The sequence below is a fragment of the Falco naumanni genome, chromosome 8, assembly GCF_017639655.2.
Source record: "Falco naumanni isolate bFalNau1 chromosome 8, bFalNau1.pat, whole genome shotgun sequence".
NCBI classification, from domain to species: Eukaryota; Metazoa; Chordata; class Aves; order Falconiformes; family Falconidae; genus Falco; species Falco naumanni.
Window position 1 is genome coordinate 22625002 of NC_054061.1, and position 17433 is coordinate 22642434.

Sequence of the window (17433 nt, forward strand, 5' to 3'; positions counted from 1 at the left end):
AGTATGCTCAACTAACAAATCCCACCCGTTCTCAAGGGCCAGAACTTCACCACCCTTCAGCCTCTCCCTTGGCATTACCTGAGACAGCAAAGTTTCACAGAAACACAGAACACCAGCTGAGTGAACATGCAAAACAAAGGAAGACAGATCAACTAGGCTGTGTGTCCAGGATTATTAGCCAAATGAGGCTATTATTCTGTAACCGGATGCCCCTAACTCCAGGCTGCTGGCCATAGCACAGACATCTAGTCACTGAAGCAATACAAACATGGGTAAAAAAACTGAGCCTTTTATTTTTGTCTTATTATGTGATGGATTCTGTGCCTGAAATAACAACAGATTTCCTACAATGTGTAGCCAATTAGTGCACATCTTGGGGCAATACCCTTCTCTGGCAAAGGAAGACAAGATCTTTGCCCTAGCATATATTTGATTGGCAGGCATTATTAAAAAGACGACACTTGGGCTGGGGGACATGCCCACAGCTTAGATATGTCAACACGACAAATGGACTGTCCTCCTTTGTGTCAATCCCTCCAGTTATGTTCCACCTGCTGCCCTATATTAGGTGTTTAAGGCAGCAGCTTTAAGGGACATCACGTGGGAAATGTGCAAGTTAGTACAACATGAAAACAACCCGCTGTTCACTTGACAGATCCATTTGCTGACACATATGCTGGAAATTCTCAGATCCTCTGCAGACTGATCCTACACAAAAGGTTTTGAAATCGGGGGACAAGCGGTTATTTCAGTTTGACATCTTGATCACCTTCTGTAAAACCTGGGGGTTTAATCCATCTCTGGAAATTTGTAATGGCCATCCATTTCCACAAAAATGAGCATTCCCTGAACTCTAGAATACAATACTGCATATACAACAAGCGAGCTATCCAGATCACTTTTCCCTTGCAACTCCTCCTCTTAAACAGTCCTAAAATTTGAAGCTGCCATTTCTGACAGTAATGAAGCCAGAGTGTAAAATCCTGTGATAAAGGCTCCAGAGAGAGTTAGAAACAGTATTATCAGCTAGGTGCAAGACAGGCAGCCCAATGGGAAGCTCACTTTAAATGCTAGGTTTTATTTTCTGCAACAGTATCTGAAGCCATAAGGATCCTGGCTTATTCACTTCCCAGCCAGGTTGCCCAGAAATGACTCATCTCATTCATTTTACCAATACCTCAGCTGCTATTCCTCCTCCCCACAGAAACAGCCAGAAGATTCAGATTATCATTTATTCAGACGTTACACACACCTTTCAAGGAGCTCTGTGAAGACTTGCTCCCATTACCCACTGTTTTACCTTCAACCAGACCATTAAGATCCACTTCGGTTCCTATTTTCAGTTTGCCCAGTTTGAATGGCAATTTACAGTAGATGTGTGGTAACTACAGAGGTTCACAGAGTAACAGCTTGTCTAAATAAAGAGCTGACTGATTACATTTCTAAGGTGAGAAGCAGAAAACACCACGCAAAATGAGCACCTGCTCACCTAGCTGCTCAGACTGATACCATCTCAAAGGAAGGAGGAGGCAGTCCCAACCTTGGGTTTAAGTTTTTTCCAAATCCATATTGAAGCAAATCAGGCCACAGCTCTGACTACACCTACATCAACCATTCTGCAGAACACTGACTGCAAATATTTTTGGCCAAATGCAAGGTGCCAGCCTCACAACCCACATTTAACACAAGATCAGAGAGATGTTCCCTTACACACATCTACTAAGCCCAGACATGGTTATTTTATAAAATCATAGAATTGATTAGGTTGGAAAAGCCCTTTAAGGTCATTGAGTCCAATCGTTAACCCAGCACCACCAAGCCCACCACTAAATCACATCCTTAAGTGCCACATCTATATGTCCTTTAAATACCCCCAGGGATGGGGACTCCACAGCCTCCCTAGGCAGCCTGTTCTGGTGCTGGACAAACCTTTCGGTGGAGAAATGTTCCCCAATACTCGATGTAAACCTCTCTGGTGCAGCTTGAGGCCGTTCCCTCTGGTCCTGTCGCTTGTTACCTGGGAGCAGAGCCCGACCCCCCTGGCTGCAGCCCCCTTCCAGGGAGATGTAGGGAGCGATCAGGGCCCCCCCCTGAGCCCCCTCCTCTCCAGGCTGAACCCCCCAGCTCCCCCAGCCGCTCCCCATCAGGCTTGCGCCCCAGCCCCTGCCCGGCTCCAGACATGCTCCAGCACCTCAATGTCTGTCTTGTAGAGAGGGGCCCAAAACTGAACAAAGTATTCAAGGTGGGGCCTCACCAGCATCAAGTACGTGGTGACCATCCTGCTGGCCACACTGTTTCTGACACAAGCCATGATGCTGTTGGCCTTCTTGGCCATGCTGCTGGCTCATGCCCAGCTGGCTGTCAACCAAGACCCCCAGGCAGCTTTCCAGCCGCTCTTCCCCCAGCCTGTAGTGCTGCAGGGGGCTGCTGTGACCCAAGTGCAGGACCTAGCACTGAGCCTCGTTGAACCTCACACAACTGGCCTTGGCCCATCAGCCCCACCCAACTTGGTGTCATCTGCAAATAAAACTCTATATAGATAAATATTTTTAGTATGTATTATTATAAAACTGTAAAGCAGAGAACAATTGCATTAAAATGGGCACTTAGTTGCTTTCAAAGAATGGTTGTTGATCCACAGCAGGTCTGCTTAAAACCAGTCCACAAGTCACGTTCCTTTTAAAGATTTCTCCTTGACTTCTGCATTGAGAAGTGAGTTAAACAGCATGGCAACTCCAACCCTACTGTGAGGAGCAGATATGCCAATGAAATCTATTTTCTGCAACGGCAAGAATCAATACACAAACTGACACCAGAATGTACTGCATCTCTTTCTGATACCACTACTTTAACAGTAAGTCCCCAACATCATCATCCTTTGCTGCTGGAGAATTTAACCTGTCTGTGTGCCTTAGTCACCTGGAAGATGGCACTGAACTGTGCCTGAAGATTACCAGTGTCTAGGTTGAGCCCACCAGAAACAGGAGCCTCGCCACTGACTTCTCTGACACAGATCCTATCGTCAAATGTTTTTCAGCTTTTTAAACTGAACAAGAGCTGGCACCATGACTGTTTTGAAGCTGAGATTTTCAGAGGTAGCACTAGTGGTTTCACTAGCTTCAATTCAAGCTTCTAAGTTTGAAAATACTATCCAAACTCTACTTAGTGCTTATACTTCAATCAGTACTTTCCACTCCTCCTGCAACTAAGTAAAATCCCTAGCAGTACACAAAGGTCATTTTTTAAACATGAAAAATCATTTACAAGAATCACACTTCCCCACTGGTTAAAGACCTACAATAGTGAAACATCGTTTAATGCCACTCTCCAGATTAGCACCTACCAAATCAAGCTGAGAGGCTCTTGGCATTCCTTTCCAAACCAAACTATTCGTATAAGCCTAACATACGCTCAAACAGATTTTAAGTTTCATATTTTATCAGAAATCATAATTAATACTTACGTGTTTGTTTCTATACTGAGAAAATTGAGAGAGGCCAAAAACTGTTGCTATGGCACCTCCTCCAATGAGAGCAGTTCCTTTCACTGCCTTCTGAAATGCCATTTTTTTACTGTAAGAAAAGAAGATAAAAATTAATAGGCAGCTTTACCATGTTAGAAACTAGGCTACACAGACCATTTGTAGAAACTAATGACAATGTTGTGACAAGCTGAAACTTGGGGTAGCAATATATTAATTAGCAATTTTCATTGCAATATTAATAATTTCTAAACAAAGTCTAGACAGAGGCAAGCCAGACTGCTCTGGTATTTGCTGTGAAAGCTGAACATACAAAAAAGTATGTAGATATACAAGTAGATACATACACACACACCCCATTTAAACTCTAAATACTCATATATGTGACAAGTGCTTAACAATACTGTGGCAAAAGCAGAACAAGAACACCCCATCATCAGCCAGATGGCCATCAAATCTTTACCACAACAGAACAGCTGATCTGCTTGACAAGATCACCTATAGCTACCCTCCCATCCCATCAAGCTACTTCTACAATTGCATTTGCCTAACAGCACTCCCATCGCGCCTTCCGGCCAGGAATTACAATCCCTGTATTTATTATATATTAGCAATGCTTGTCCTACCCAGGAATGGTGGAGAAGCGATGCACTGCTAGTTAGGAAGCAGGTTCTTCAGTTCGAAGCAGCAGCAAAGACAGCGGACAAGATTAAGTGGCTTGAAACAAGCGCAGAACTTTACCATCTAGCCTTATGTGGGTCAGACTAATTCTTAAAAGACCCAGTGTTCTGATACTGAATGAAAAATTTGCATGGAACTGACCTGAATCTTAAGCAGGCACAACCTAATCCATCTTCCCAGGACCGTAGCAGCTCGCATCGCATTAGAAACAACATACATCAAGTCTGAAGGACTCCCGTCAGTGCTCCAAGCCCTCCAGTTATCTTTGTCCAAGCCTCAGATTCACCCAGAAGTCTCCACGCATGAGATTTAGCACCATTAAGGCTTAAAGCAGAACAAGGCAACACGTACAGTCCTGTGCCAACACCGGAACACCAGCAGACTTAGAAGGCAGCGGGAGCGGCCCCGCGCCAGGAGCAGGGGGCAGGAGGGAGGTCCCGGTAGCCTCACCAGGGGGATCGGCCCTTGCTGTGGCCCCGGGCAAGGCCACGTGGGCCAGCGCTGCTGTCCAGGTCCAGCCCGGTGCTAGCATGGTGCCTCGCTGTGCACTGGCTCATCTAGAGGCTTCACTGCCCTCCCTCCGCAGTTGCTGCCCATCCTACACCAAACACACCACACTGGGCTATAAACCATTACCTCTGGCAGCGCACAGCTTTCATGCCAAGAATTGCAGCAAACTACCTACAACTGAAAAGTTATTTCTTTGGCCGTATAAATACAATTAAACAGGAAACACTGTACATTACTATATGTCTGTACACATTTCATCTTTTTTCTCCTGTTAGTTCTTCCAGCTAGCATAATTTTTTCTTAAAAAAATACACCAAGCATGTTTAAGACACAAGCCAAACAGGAAATTTTTAAGACTGCAGAGATGGTAACTTCATTCCCTGTGCACTTTGCTTGCAGTACACACTGGGGGGGGAATCCACACACAGTTACTGTACACCAATATTTGATGTACAGATGTATGTATATGCAAGTGTTGTATGACTATGCAAATTATTATTGTACAGAAAGGCAAGACCTGAAGCTTCCCACAAGTTTTTGAAGAGCAACATGTACACTTTTGAAGATTCCCACCATAACAACCTTTCTTGGTATGTATGGAGAGTATCACATTTTCCACTTACTTCATACTTTGGACTCACAGACGACCAGCTTCATCTTTCCTTTATACCACAACAGGAGGAATAAAAGGGAAAGGCAACTGTCAAAACCCCCATAGCAAGGGAAGTTTCTGAAAGGGAAGTCACCATGGAGGAGCTACAGCACCTCCACAAAAACAGGGAGTAAATGTTGAGTCAGGGGGCTCGGACCCCACTGCCCATAACAGCAAGCAGCCACACTACCACCAGTACACAGCTACACAAGACATGCACCACGCCAGGGTGCTATCCATCACAGGTAGCCAGGCCGCTGCACTGCTGCAGCCACCCCTACACCTCCCCTTATTCTTGCCACAGAGCTCACTACCACCTTAAATCTGTTAAGACAACCTTTTGTAATATAATTTCTACAGACCTGAAAATGCCTACGGATACTCATGAAGTTGTAACACAATATGAAATTCAGTATTGCACAAGAATTAAAACAGCAGCTGGAAAACTTGCACTGCCATCACCACACTCATCATCTCCTGCAAAATAAAAGAACTAAGACAATCAACATCAGTTCACATACTGTCTATAGCCACACGAAGCATATGGTGATGGTGGATACATACATATTATCCAAGCACTCTGTGTACTATACACTTCTAACATAAGGTTTCTTCAAGTTGCTAGGATAATAACTCATCTTTCAGACTGCAAACTGGTGGGAGTCTTGAAGTAGTTTCACACACCTTACGCATCAGCAAAGGAGTCACTTCAAGTAAGAGCATGAAACCCTTGCAAGTGCCTGTTCTGGGAACACAATATGCTCTAGAATCCAAGGGAGTTTAAAAAGAACAAATTAGCATCTTCCAACAAGACGGTTTACACGTCTGTAGAGATACTGGCTTTCAAGCAAACAATGGAAGTGCATCCTTTCAGTGTTTTACCACGTTCAGTAAGAAAGGGTGATGGCTGAAGCACAAATCCCTACTTATCCCTGTTAAGCTAAACTCCAAAAGTTCATTAACCATGAGCAAACTAATTGAGAGCCACAGCTCAGCAGCTGGTGTCAGACAGCAATCACAGTCCAAGAGGGTCCTAGCCATGTGCTGACCACCCCCACCTTCCACTGCACAACAAGGCACCCTCCACCCCAGGCCAAACCCAGCCTGCAGAAGGGCAGGCTGCAGGACCAGGGTACCCGACAGCACAGCCAGCACTCATCCCTGCTCCCTGTCCCCTGGCCTCCTTAAACCTTTTCAGAGACTTCATTTGGCAGACCAGGTGCACACCTACCAGAGTTAAACCACTACACTTTCACTGAGGACTGAACTAGAGCAGCACAAGGTATACAAGCCACTGACTAAAAGGCTCAGTGATCACCACCCATACCAGTTCACTCTAAAAATGCCATTTTCCACACAGCTTTGGAAGTCATTTATTTTTCTTTTTAAAACAAAGAAATCATGATCTCAGGACAGCATGTTCTACTGGACCTTTTTAACAAGAATTTTATCAATACTTCTGAACAAACAAAAAAACCACAAAACCGAAACCCACCCAAACTTTTTTAAACTGAAGAAATAATGTACCTCTTTGACCTTTACATCTTTAGTTACAGGTTCAAAAACCCTTACTGCATCAACCTAAATCTAAAGTTTCTCTCATTGTGAATCACACTGGAAATATTAATATGAAGAAAAAAGAACATTAATTCCCCCAAAGTTGTGTAGTAGATTTCCAAGTTGTTTGTACAACAATGCTGCACAAGCTTATGAAAGTAAGCAGAACAAACAAACTCAACACTCACCACAATTCTGAGTTACATTGATAGCCTTATACCATTTTTCAGTAGTTTGAAGTATCTATTCTTCTGGTAACTTTGTTAAAAAATTTCAAACAGAATAGGCTCAGTACTGAATAAAAGCTGTACTGGGACAGTGCTGGGAAATAAGATAATGACTATTATTACATCTGCTCTTCGTGTTCAGTGAGCTACATCTCCTCTGTTTCCAGCTCCCAACAGGCCCCAGCAAACAGCAGGCACAGACCCAAGGTCTCTGCTTTCAGCCACTTCAGTTAAAGGAGCTCCCGGTGCCATCTCTTCTATACTTCCCATCGGTGTCAGCAACCCCCCATGCTAATATACCTTCCCTAACCCCTTCCCTGCTGTTGTACTCACATATGCTGACAGGCAATGTTTTGTTATGGATGCCATAGGTTCTCATTTATTAACTAGGATAAACACTAGTTCTTCCAGATAGAAGAATTAATTTATAAACAAACAAACAGCAAAACCAAAAGCCCCCACAATGCTTCCTTTGATCCAGAAAGCTCTGAAGCACCTGTCACCAGCTCTAACACAACACTATAGAGGCAAGCAAACAATTTTTAAGCTTCCTATACAAAATCTCTGCTGGGAACCTAACAAACTCCACTGCCAATTGCATGCAATTGCACTCCTTCCTACATATAAATAAAGGACAGTCAGTCTTCAGAGGGTAAATGAATATTGAAATAAAATGAAAGTCCAAGTCAAAATCAGTTTCTTGAAAATTTTAGGTGAGATACAAAATCTTTAGAATGGTGTCTATTATATCACAGTCTTTTGGCACACTAACCTTTTGCACTTTCAAATTTCTAACAGTGAAACTTTTTACCCTATAGAACCCAGTGTAAGCAACGCAGCACAGAGAAGTCTGCAGAGCTCCACCAGCAGCTGGAAGCGCTGACACTCCAGCACCAGCAGTTGGGGCCAGGGAGCTGAAACAGCCGCTGCCCGCCGGCCCGCCTGCACCGCCTCCCAGAGCTGGCTTCCTCACGTGAACCCAGACACAAACGCGTACTGATAATAAGGGGGCAAGTGGCAGGGGGGGCAGGGGGTGGGGGAGAAAAAAAAAGAGAGACCTGAACGTACCTACATACCAGGCTGGAAACCCCAGCGGTACAGAAGCTGCTTCAAAAGCAGCAAAGGGAATAGCCTCGAAGGAGGATGGGACAGGACAGCCGAGTGGCACTCGCCTCACTCACCTCTGTTGTCCCAGTTTAATACCTTAGAATACAAAACATGGTTGCCCACACACTGTTACAACTTGATCCGACTGCCCCGCAGCTTCCTCCCACAAACGAGCACAGTTTTTTCACTGCACACGTAACAACACACACAGAGCTGTGACAAGCCTTTTTACTGACACGACCTATTTATAGCAACTCAGCTGACACCAAGGACGAGCTCGAGGCACTACCACAGTGGGCACGAAGGCACGGGCGCGTAGGGAAGGGGCTCCAGGATCGCTCCTGCAGCGGGACCTTACACCAGTCTCACTGTGGATACAGTTCTCCTAACCACACTGAAGTGAAATTAGATACGCAGCAGAGAACAGTTTTGCCACTTTAATTACGCAAGATTATATATATAACACAAACAAAGCGGCAGGCTCCATGCCCTCTATACAGGAGGGATTTCTAGCCTCAGCCCTCAGCTGTCAGCAAGGGGCTACCCTCCGCACGCCCGACAGCCGGGTATGTGTGTCATTAGCTCTACTCGGAGCCGATAGCCAGATTATATGCAGTTCTCCAGAGAAAGGAACGCTCCCAGGAGACCAGCTGCTCAAATTGCCACATAAATCTTGCTCACCATCAGTAAGAGAAGCTTATTCAGGGACAGAAAGGAAAATACGGATTAACATAAGCCACTCCAACACAAAGCTAGACAGACATTCAAACCTACAGACAGTGCTTTTACACCTAGAACATCTCAATTTCTTCCTAGGAACCCGCAAGCCATATTTGCAAGGTATGAGCAGATATATTTGGATTAGGCTGAACTGAGCTCGGGGCATCAGCAGGTACTGCAGACAGGCACAGCCCCAGACAAACAGCCAGTGGAGACACAGTCTATACGTGCCTGGCTGCCATGCCGAGCCTCTGCCCTGGATCTTCAGTGGAGCTCTGCTGGGGCATACCACACCTTCCCCCTGCCCAAATGCCCCGGCTTCATTCTGAAAGGAACTGTATTGCATGTGGGAAATGGCACTCAGCAAGGTCTCCTCCAGGCAGGACAATGGCTTAAACACTGCCTCAGTGTCCACAAAACCAGAGAAACCAGAGGCTCTCTGAACATACACTTGTTTTTTTTTTCCTCAAGTTCTGTCCCAAAACAGCTGGTAAAGGCTGCTGTCAGCACCAAGCAGGATAAACCAGAGCATCGAAGATGAAAGGGGAAAGAGTGCAGTCCACAGAATTACAGAGTGTGATCTACACACAGAAGAGCCTACACTTAAAGAACCCTCATCTTTTTCAAGTAGGTAATAAAACCTGACTGTCTTCCAAGCCAAGATCAATAGCTTGTGATGGAAACCTAAATTTTAATGAAAATCATAATAGCAAACAGCATAAGTGATACAGTCAGAAGTCAGTCATCTTTCCTTAACACAAACACTTTGAGCCACCTTTAAAAATGGCTGAAACAGTGTACAGTGCTTTAATGCTGTCAGTGCCATCTGACACTGTAAATAGGCATGTTAAGCCTTATCCTTAGTTTCAATACAGGCCATAAATGATACCCTTTGGACCCACGCCCTCGATCTAAGGGTGGCCTGAAGTCCTAAACAGGCTCTAGAACAAGCTCTGGCAGGAGCAAGGAGCTCTTGACTGGCATGGAAGGAGTCAGTAGCATGCTGCACGGGGTGGGTATTGCGCAAAGAGTTAAATAACCCACAGGGAACATTTTTCAGCGAATAGGTAAAAATTCACAGGGACGTTAGCTCATACTTCCAGCTATTAAAGGACTCCTGATAAGAAGAAATAGGCTTTAAACTTGAAAAGAAACAGGAAGAGGGTGGGGGGTGGGGGTGGTGCAAGGAACTAGTCTACACAAATGGAAACTACAGAAAAGACATAGCAGGACAAGCTCATGCTTTCCGTTTCCAAAAGTTTAAAAAGTTAATACAAACTGTCATCACAGCAGGCACTGCTCCCTCTTGCAGTACATTCTTAACCAGCAATTCAGTCACATCAACTTTGCTGTACATAAGCATGCAACAGTCACTTCCATAGGAAGCTACCGGGCTGGTGACTGGTGACCCTGCCTCAGCGAGGTCCCCGGGTGACTCTCACAAGCTAACAGACCCTGGACCTCCCACATCATGGGCAAGGGCTCTGCTTCATCAATTAATATACTTCTTAAACACAGGATTCTTCTGCTTCACTTTCAGCCTCACATTTAAAAAAAAACAAAAAGCATACAAAGCACAACTTACATCACGTTTTTTAAAGATGTTATTTCAACACCATCTTCAGCAGATACTTCCAAGTAGCATGCCCCACACAACAAACATCTGCCACCCTGCAGCTCTCAATTAGGCTGATACAAATCCTAGGAGTGACTTGCCTTCCTTATTTCCCATAATGCCCAGCCCAGGTAGCTGCAAGACTGTTGGCTGGATCTTATTTTGAGTTGCGTAACCCACTCCCACCCGAGGAGGCCTGGTGACTGAAAAGGAAGTGCTGCAATTGCCAGCATTTCTGTACTCAAGTACTTTCTAATTATTAAGATATTGGGCTGGACCTAAGCAGTGCACCGCCAAAGTTGGGGGAAAGAATGAGAGGGATGAGGGAAGAGGGAGGGAAGGGGAATGGTGGAAAATTCAGATGCAGAATCGCGAGTTAGAGATCAAAGAAAGATGACTACTTTAGCAAAAGTGAAGAGACAGATGGATACAAACTGTAGAGCTTAGCAATAAGAGTGCATGACGCCCTGTATGCTGCCATCAGACATGGTGTATGAGACGCAAAACCTGTTAAATTAAGAGAAAAAATCCAATCTGTTATGTTGTATATCTGTGTGCTTTATGAGGCCATTACCATGGAATCTGGGTGCTTCACATTCCATTTTAAACGAACACATCTAATAAAGTGAGTCACTCAATGGAAGACTTAAAAATAGAAAACTTATAATCATCACCACTACTGTTTGCATAATTTGCCATTGGCACAGTAGCATGGTTTAATTCAATCTTTCTCATTCCTTCCAAAAGGTTCTCAGGTAAGTTTTGGGTCATGAGAGACCCAGACCAATGTCCCTCCAGGCCAAGTCAAGAGTCTTGCAGCACCTCTGCTTCTCCAAACAGCTAAATCGTTATCCTCAGCTCCCTCTAGTTCAGCTTCTGATCCTTCTCACAGGACTACTTAAAAGGTGGCCACTGTGACGGTGCACAAAACAGCAGCAAGACAGGCCACAGTTACCACTGTGGGTAACAAGCATTTAAAACTGTACTATTCTGAGAGCTTTACTGGCAGTTTGTTGGGTGTGTCAATGCAGGAAGTGGCCAGATAACAACAAAAACTGAATGTAATCAGAAAATAATCCTATTAGCATCTCCCCCTAAGATCATCTACCAGCTCTCTCTCGTTTGCTTTTCAAAAGACTGAAGTGGTTAACACCAGCTTACATAGGATGTCAGACCATGCTAACTGAAGTAAGCATCTTAAGTAAGCAAGTGGTTAAAGTTTAAACCAAGCAAAACTGAAGATGTTTCCCCTGCAGCACTCCCAACGCAAGCATCTCTCTCCTCAGTTGATACGAGTCTCATCTCCTAGGGTGCCCTGCACACTTGTTACTCAAAGAACAACGGCAGCAAACAAGAACAAAGCGGCATGCTTTGAAGGGCAACCAAAGCTCCTTATCACCTTGTCAGCAGAAGTCTGTGCCACTGATTCATGTCCTCGTGACTTCCACGAGTAGTTGCTGTAAGCCATATGTGTAAAGAAGCCACAGACCAAGAAAGAGTTCCAGTGGGTACGAAACATGGCTGACACATCATGTCAGAGTCCATCCTCCAGATCCCCTCCTAAAGCCTAATGAGGTTGGCAGTGCTCAAGGCCAGGCTGGACGCTGCTTGGAGCAACCTGGTCTAGTGGAAAGGTGTCCCTGTTCATGGCAGGGGGTTGGAACAAGATGATCTTTAAAGTCTCTTCCAATCCAAACCATTCTATGAACGCCTTCAATGGTTACTTTGGATTTTTAAATACAAGTTACAGCACTTTAATTAAAGCAATTATCCAAGAACTACCTCACCAACCAAGCACAGAAACATAACCCTCAATATCTAGAGAGCTCACAGGGTTACAAGTGCCTTTCAGCCACAGACCATGCCACAAATGTCTAAGTTCCTGTACACAGAACTTCAAATGCAACAACCCAACAGGCCACCCTGCACTAATAGGTGGAAGCAAAGCAGCAGTCTACCATATGGGGAAAATCCTTCCCACGCTCCAGTACAGGCAACTAGCTCAGCTATCATGCCCAAAGTAGCGGCAGCACTTGTCATGCACAAAAATAAAGAAAAAACAAAGCAAAAAATAGGCATACTATTCTCACTCCTTCTCTTGATCCCAACTGCTTCAGACTACTTAATTTACCTTCTGTACTTAGGTACCAAGATTTTCCCACCCAGCATTAGATGATATCCCAGCTGCGTTAACCTGTATCCTACAAGTAACAAAGTTTTTTGGCTTCTCTTTCCACTATTTTTATTTTTAATCTGACCAGTTCTTTCTCTTCAATTTCACTACCCTCCTACACTAAAAAAAAAGAATAATAAAAAGTCTTACAGATCATGAGGGGAAAAGTCTGATTTGTAAATCTTTCTTGGGATTTTAGATAGTAATAATCTTGCCAGGGAAAGCAGTATGTTTCTGAGAAGAGGCAATACTTATAGACAGTGATGGCTGTAATCCCAAGCACTGTACCTAAGAACAGGAATGCAAAGAAACACTGAGGTCACGAGTATTTTGAGCTTTCTCACCATACCAACTTCACAATAAATTTATCAAGTTTTATGATAAAAGTATTTAAATTCCCTCCTGTCCTACGCAAAGACTACTTCGAAATCTGCCATCCAAGGAGTGGGAAAACTAGTCTCCAGCCTGAATAAATGTACACATGATGATTCCCATACTTTTTTGTTCTTGTGCCAACATTGTCTTTAGCTTAAATAGTTCAAATACTCATTCTTGCTTTCTAGAGTGGGGATTAATATCAGCCATAAAACCCACCATACACACAATACAATACACACAACACTATAAACCAATTACTGTAATTAGAAAGATGTGTTCTTGTTAGATAGTTAATTTATAGCTGTTCAGCCTTTCTGATATTCTTCATTTCCCCTCATAGTTAATGCAGCTATTTGATCAAACAGTCTACCAGTTCAGCTTAATCCTAATACTGAACTATATCCATGGGGTTTTTTCTGCTCCTCTAGTCAAACACTAAAGAGAAAGGATTAGAAAATACGGTGTTTCACTTACTACAAGACTGGACACAGATCTGCATATACAAACAGGTATCTGCTCAAAGAATAACTACAAATTAGGTGATTACTTAGGTGTGTCAAGGAAGTAGCCTAGTTTTATGTACTGGAATAAAGGTTGAGACCTGATAGTACGTGCAAATCTAATCCCAGAGGACGGGTATGCATTCAATAGCATTTTGAAATCAGAATCAACACTATGTTTGAGAAACCCCTAGCTAAGAAGAGGAAAAAAAAAAAAAGGCACAGTCCAAGACTTCATGCCCAGCCAGCAGAGAAACAACAGCCTGGGCTCCACTGGCATTACTGGGCTGTAGCTCTGGGCAAGTTCATCTGGCATTTGGAAACCCCTTTGAGACAGAACTGCTCAGAGTTATTTAGGGATACGGCATGTTTCTAAAAGCAATACGGTGATACTGTAGGAGAGTTCTGATTACAAACTGTTTCTTCATTACATAAAAAGAACTGTTTTTGAAAGTAATGCTTTCTGGAAGACATAGGCTACATCTACATTTTTATTTCATCATAGTCTCCCTTTTTACCCAGCACTCAGCTTTCCAGTGGTCTCCTGCTCTCCCAAGGGCACCCAACAAGGCAGGGGACAGGCCTGTGCCCAGGCCAGTGGCAGGCACAGCTATCTGCACCCTTCTGGAGGAGGACCCTGTAGTCCTGCTCACATCCAAGAGCTCACATCAGCCCGGGCACACCCACCATGATAAAGCTAATCCCCGGAAAAATGCAGGCTCAAACTACAACCCGAAGGCCAAGCAATATACAGTAGATTAACTAATTTATACAACTGGACTATCACACTTCTGGTTTGAACAGAGTGCAGCATATGCCCGTGTATTTTAGAAAAGGTAAAATAATTATTTAAATCCTGTTTGCCAGCATGTAAACAAGCACTAGGATAAAAGTAAACCATTGCTTAACAGAGCCACTTGCAAATGCAAACCCTTCTTTTGAAACCATCGACATATTTACATGTGAAAGTAGAAAATAACAATTGCAAACTGACTGTGGAAAAAGCACATTTCTTTTAAATATTTGCTAAAGCTTGCAGAGACTTCTGTGAAGACAAATCAAGTAGCAGAAAGGAACTTGTATGAGCTTTCCTTTGGAAAACCGGTTTGCATTAACGGCCTTTCAACTTGCCACATCCATCCAGCTTTCTAAATTTGTATTAGTGACAGATTACCAGGTAGAAATGGATCTCTAGAGAAAATATTACATTATGTAATAAAGGCCTACCTCACAAAGTTATTATTTCTATGCTCCTGTGCATGTGCACATATGCACACACGTAATTAAGCAAAACAAATTGTATATCCATATGTATACAGCCAAAGTAGCACTAAAGGTAAAAGGTGTGTATAATTTTTCATGCACATGCATGCCTACTCAAAACTTTCATGCAAAGTTAGACTAAATAAAATTGGCAAATGTCTAACATTAAAATTTATAATATTCTGCTTATTGCTACTATAGAAGAGCCAACATTGGATTTTGCCTTAGCTATCAACCCTTAAATATCTTGAAATATCAGATAGAGTCTTTACTAGCTAATTGTCAGTCACTGCCGATCACTAAACATTCCTGAGGAACTGTACCTCCAAATATGTGGGGAAAAAAAAGGTCTGAAAACCTGATAAAAGGTCAATTAAAAATACGCCACACTCCTGACAGCTGCGCCTCCAAGCTTGCTTATCTGTGGTCAGAAGATGATTTTACAAAATGACTCCAGAACCTTCGGGACAACATCAGTGTAATTACACTCAAGCAAACCTCTCACACAGGGAAACTTTCTGGGTGAAAACCCCACTGCAGAACAGCGATCATGGTTCAAAGCGACTCGGCAAAGAAGCAGACTGCAAACACTGAGAGTGAAGGTAAGACACACAGAGAAGGCTAGCCATTACCCGAGAACCACTAGAAGACAAACGCAAAGGTTTGCAGTGGTAGCAGAGCAACGTAGCTACAGGGCTCCCAGCCTTCAAGAGAAAGCAGTCCTTGCCCCCGCAGCTGTCCTGCACAGAGCTGGGAACCAACTGTGCCCAGCAAAGCTGGAGAGGCTCCTGGGCAAGGCTGGAGAGGCTCCTGGACGGCGTTGCCCTCTGATGGCAATAAAGAGACATTGGGAAGGCTAATAAAGAGCTGGGAAGAAAACTGCAAAGGCTTCAGCGTGGAGAAGAGAGGCCCTGCTTCCTAGCAGCCGGTAGAAAGCAACTCACCTTCAGTGTGCCTTTACTACTGCAAACAGTAGAGTAAGTTCAGCAGGTAATAAATCTGGCTCTTTTAAACTTCAGGTCTCCACACACACACACACATATCTTTTTCTGTAGTGATGGGCTTTAAAATGTTTACTGAAGGGATTGGTTAGAAGAGATAAGAACTCTAGAAAGTTTAGGACTTGTTACACCAATATGATCTCAACCAGCAATGGTCCCATGAGTATGTTCATTGCAAGTGAGAAGCAACTTTTAATTTTCCAAAGTCCAGTGTGGCTATGCTACTCTTTGCCTATAATTCACCCTTTTTTAATAACAGGAGATGCTGTATTCTACCAGCTCCATCTGAGAATGAAAATCTACTTAAGAGAGTTCTGCAAACCCTATTTGTTAAAGATATAGATAACTGCACTTGATATATTTAACAAAAATACAGATACCTGCAGGCCTGCAAACACGAGCCAGGGCCATACCCCGGGTTGCAGGGGCACTCTCGGGGGGCTCAGCCCCCAGCAGGGTGGCAACGCGCGGACAAGGGGGCCAGCTGCCAAGGACTTTATGCTACTTCCATAGAACTGCCACACACTCGATTTTGTTGGTCATTTTTTCCATCCAAAAGCTTAAAGAGAACGGGGGTAGGGGGCTGGTAGCCGCTGGCAGCGCAGGCTCCTGCTGTACTTCGCAGAAAGTGAAGGTCCGGAGGAGCGCAGAGGCGGCCGCAGGTCGGTACCCGGGGCAAGCCAGACTCAGCCGCGGCGCGAACACGCGTGTCCGGGCAGCCCACCCCCGGCGCGCCTCCCCTCAGCGCGGCCGGGCGCGCTGCCGCCTCCCCAAGCCCCCCACCCCCGAGCCGGAGACGGCGCCCGCCCCGCCGCCGGGCCCAGGTGCGAAGCCCTCGAAGCCGCCCGCTCCCCGCCGCCGCCAGAACCGAAAGCCACTTACTGCTGGAGCCCGGGCGAGCCCGCGTCCCCCTCCGGGCTGCTCACCGGGCGGCGGGAGGAGGAGTGGGGGGGCGGCCGGCTCCCTGCGCGCCTCCCCCGGCCGCGGCACGCCTCGCTTCGCCTGCGGCGGCCAGCCGGGCCCCCCTCGCTCCGCCCTAACCCCCGCGGCGCCTCCCCGCCCTGCCCGCCGCCTCACCCAGCCGGGCAGGCCGCGGCCGGGCCTAGCGGCGGGCCGGCTCGCCTCAGGCAGGGAAGCGCGCTAGGCCCCGCGCCGGGGCCTGTTCCCGCCTTCCCGCTCCGGCGCTGAGGGGAGCGGCGCGCCCGCCTCACCCCGCTCTGTGGCGAGGGGCGTCGCGGCCCACCCCGGCCCCTCCTCCGGCCCGGGCTCCGCCGGCCGGCCGGCGGGGGCGCCGGCTGCTTCACTACCGGCTGCTTCAAGCGCTGCCGCTGGGGTTTCTTGGGGTCGTTTGCTCTTGCCTTAGAAGCCGGCGCTGGCATTTGGTTGAATCTATCGTCTTCGCTCCTGAGGGGTTCTGGTGGTGGTTCGCTTTGTGGTCACGGAGAGGATTCTGCCTTACAAATAAATGGGGGACAGATCCACGATGTTAACACGAGTTGTTGTAAATATATTCTGTATTATTACGTGTACATATATTAATGTGCATTATATTGCTGACCATTCATCTA

The 17433-nt window shown here is 45.5% G+C and overlaps 1 protein-coding gene across 2 annotated transcripts in view; it reads right to left on the minus strand.

The window, feature by feature from the left end:
* Positions 1-17106, minus strand: part of GPD2 (glycerol-3-phosphate dehydrogenase 2) — a 64134-nt gene extending 47028 nt beyond the window's left edge. The window contains exons 1-2 of one of the 2 annotated variants that reach the window (XM_040604325.1): positions 16748-17106; positions 3464-3572 (exon numbers count right to left, since the gene is read on the minus strand). In XM_040604325.1, coding sequence (XP_040460259.1) covers positions 3464-3565 — 102 coding nt within the window. In that variant the 5' untranslated portion in view covers positions 3566-3572; positions 16748-17106. Of the gene's footprint in view, positions 1-3463; positions 3573-10520; positions 10648-16747 lie in introns of those variants that run through there. The other variant, XM_040604326.1, reaches the window with a different exon arrangement.
* Between the last annotated feature and the right edge of the window lie 327 nt (positions 17107-17433).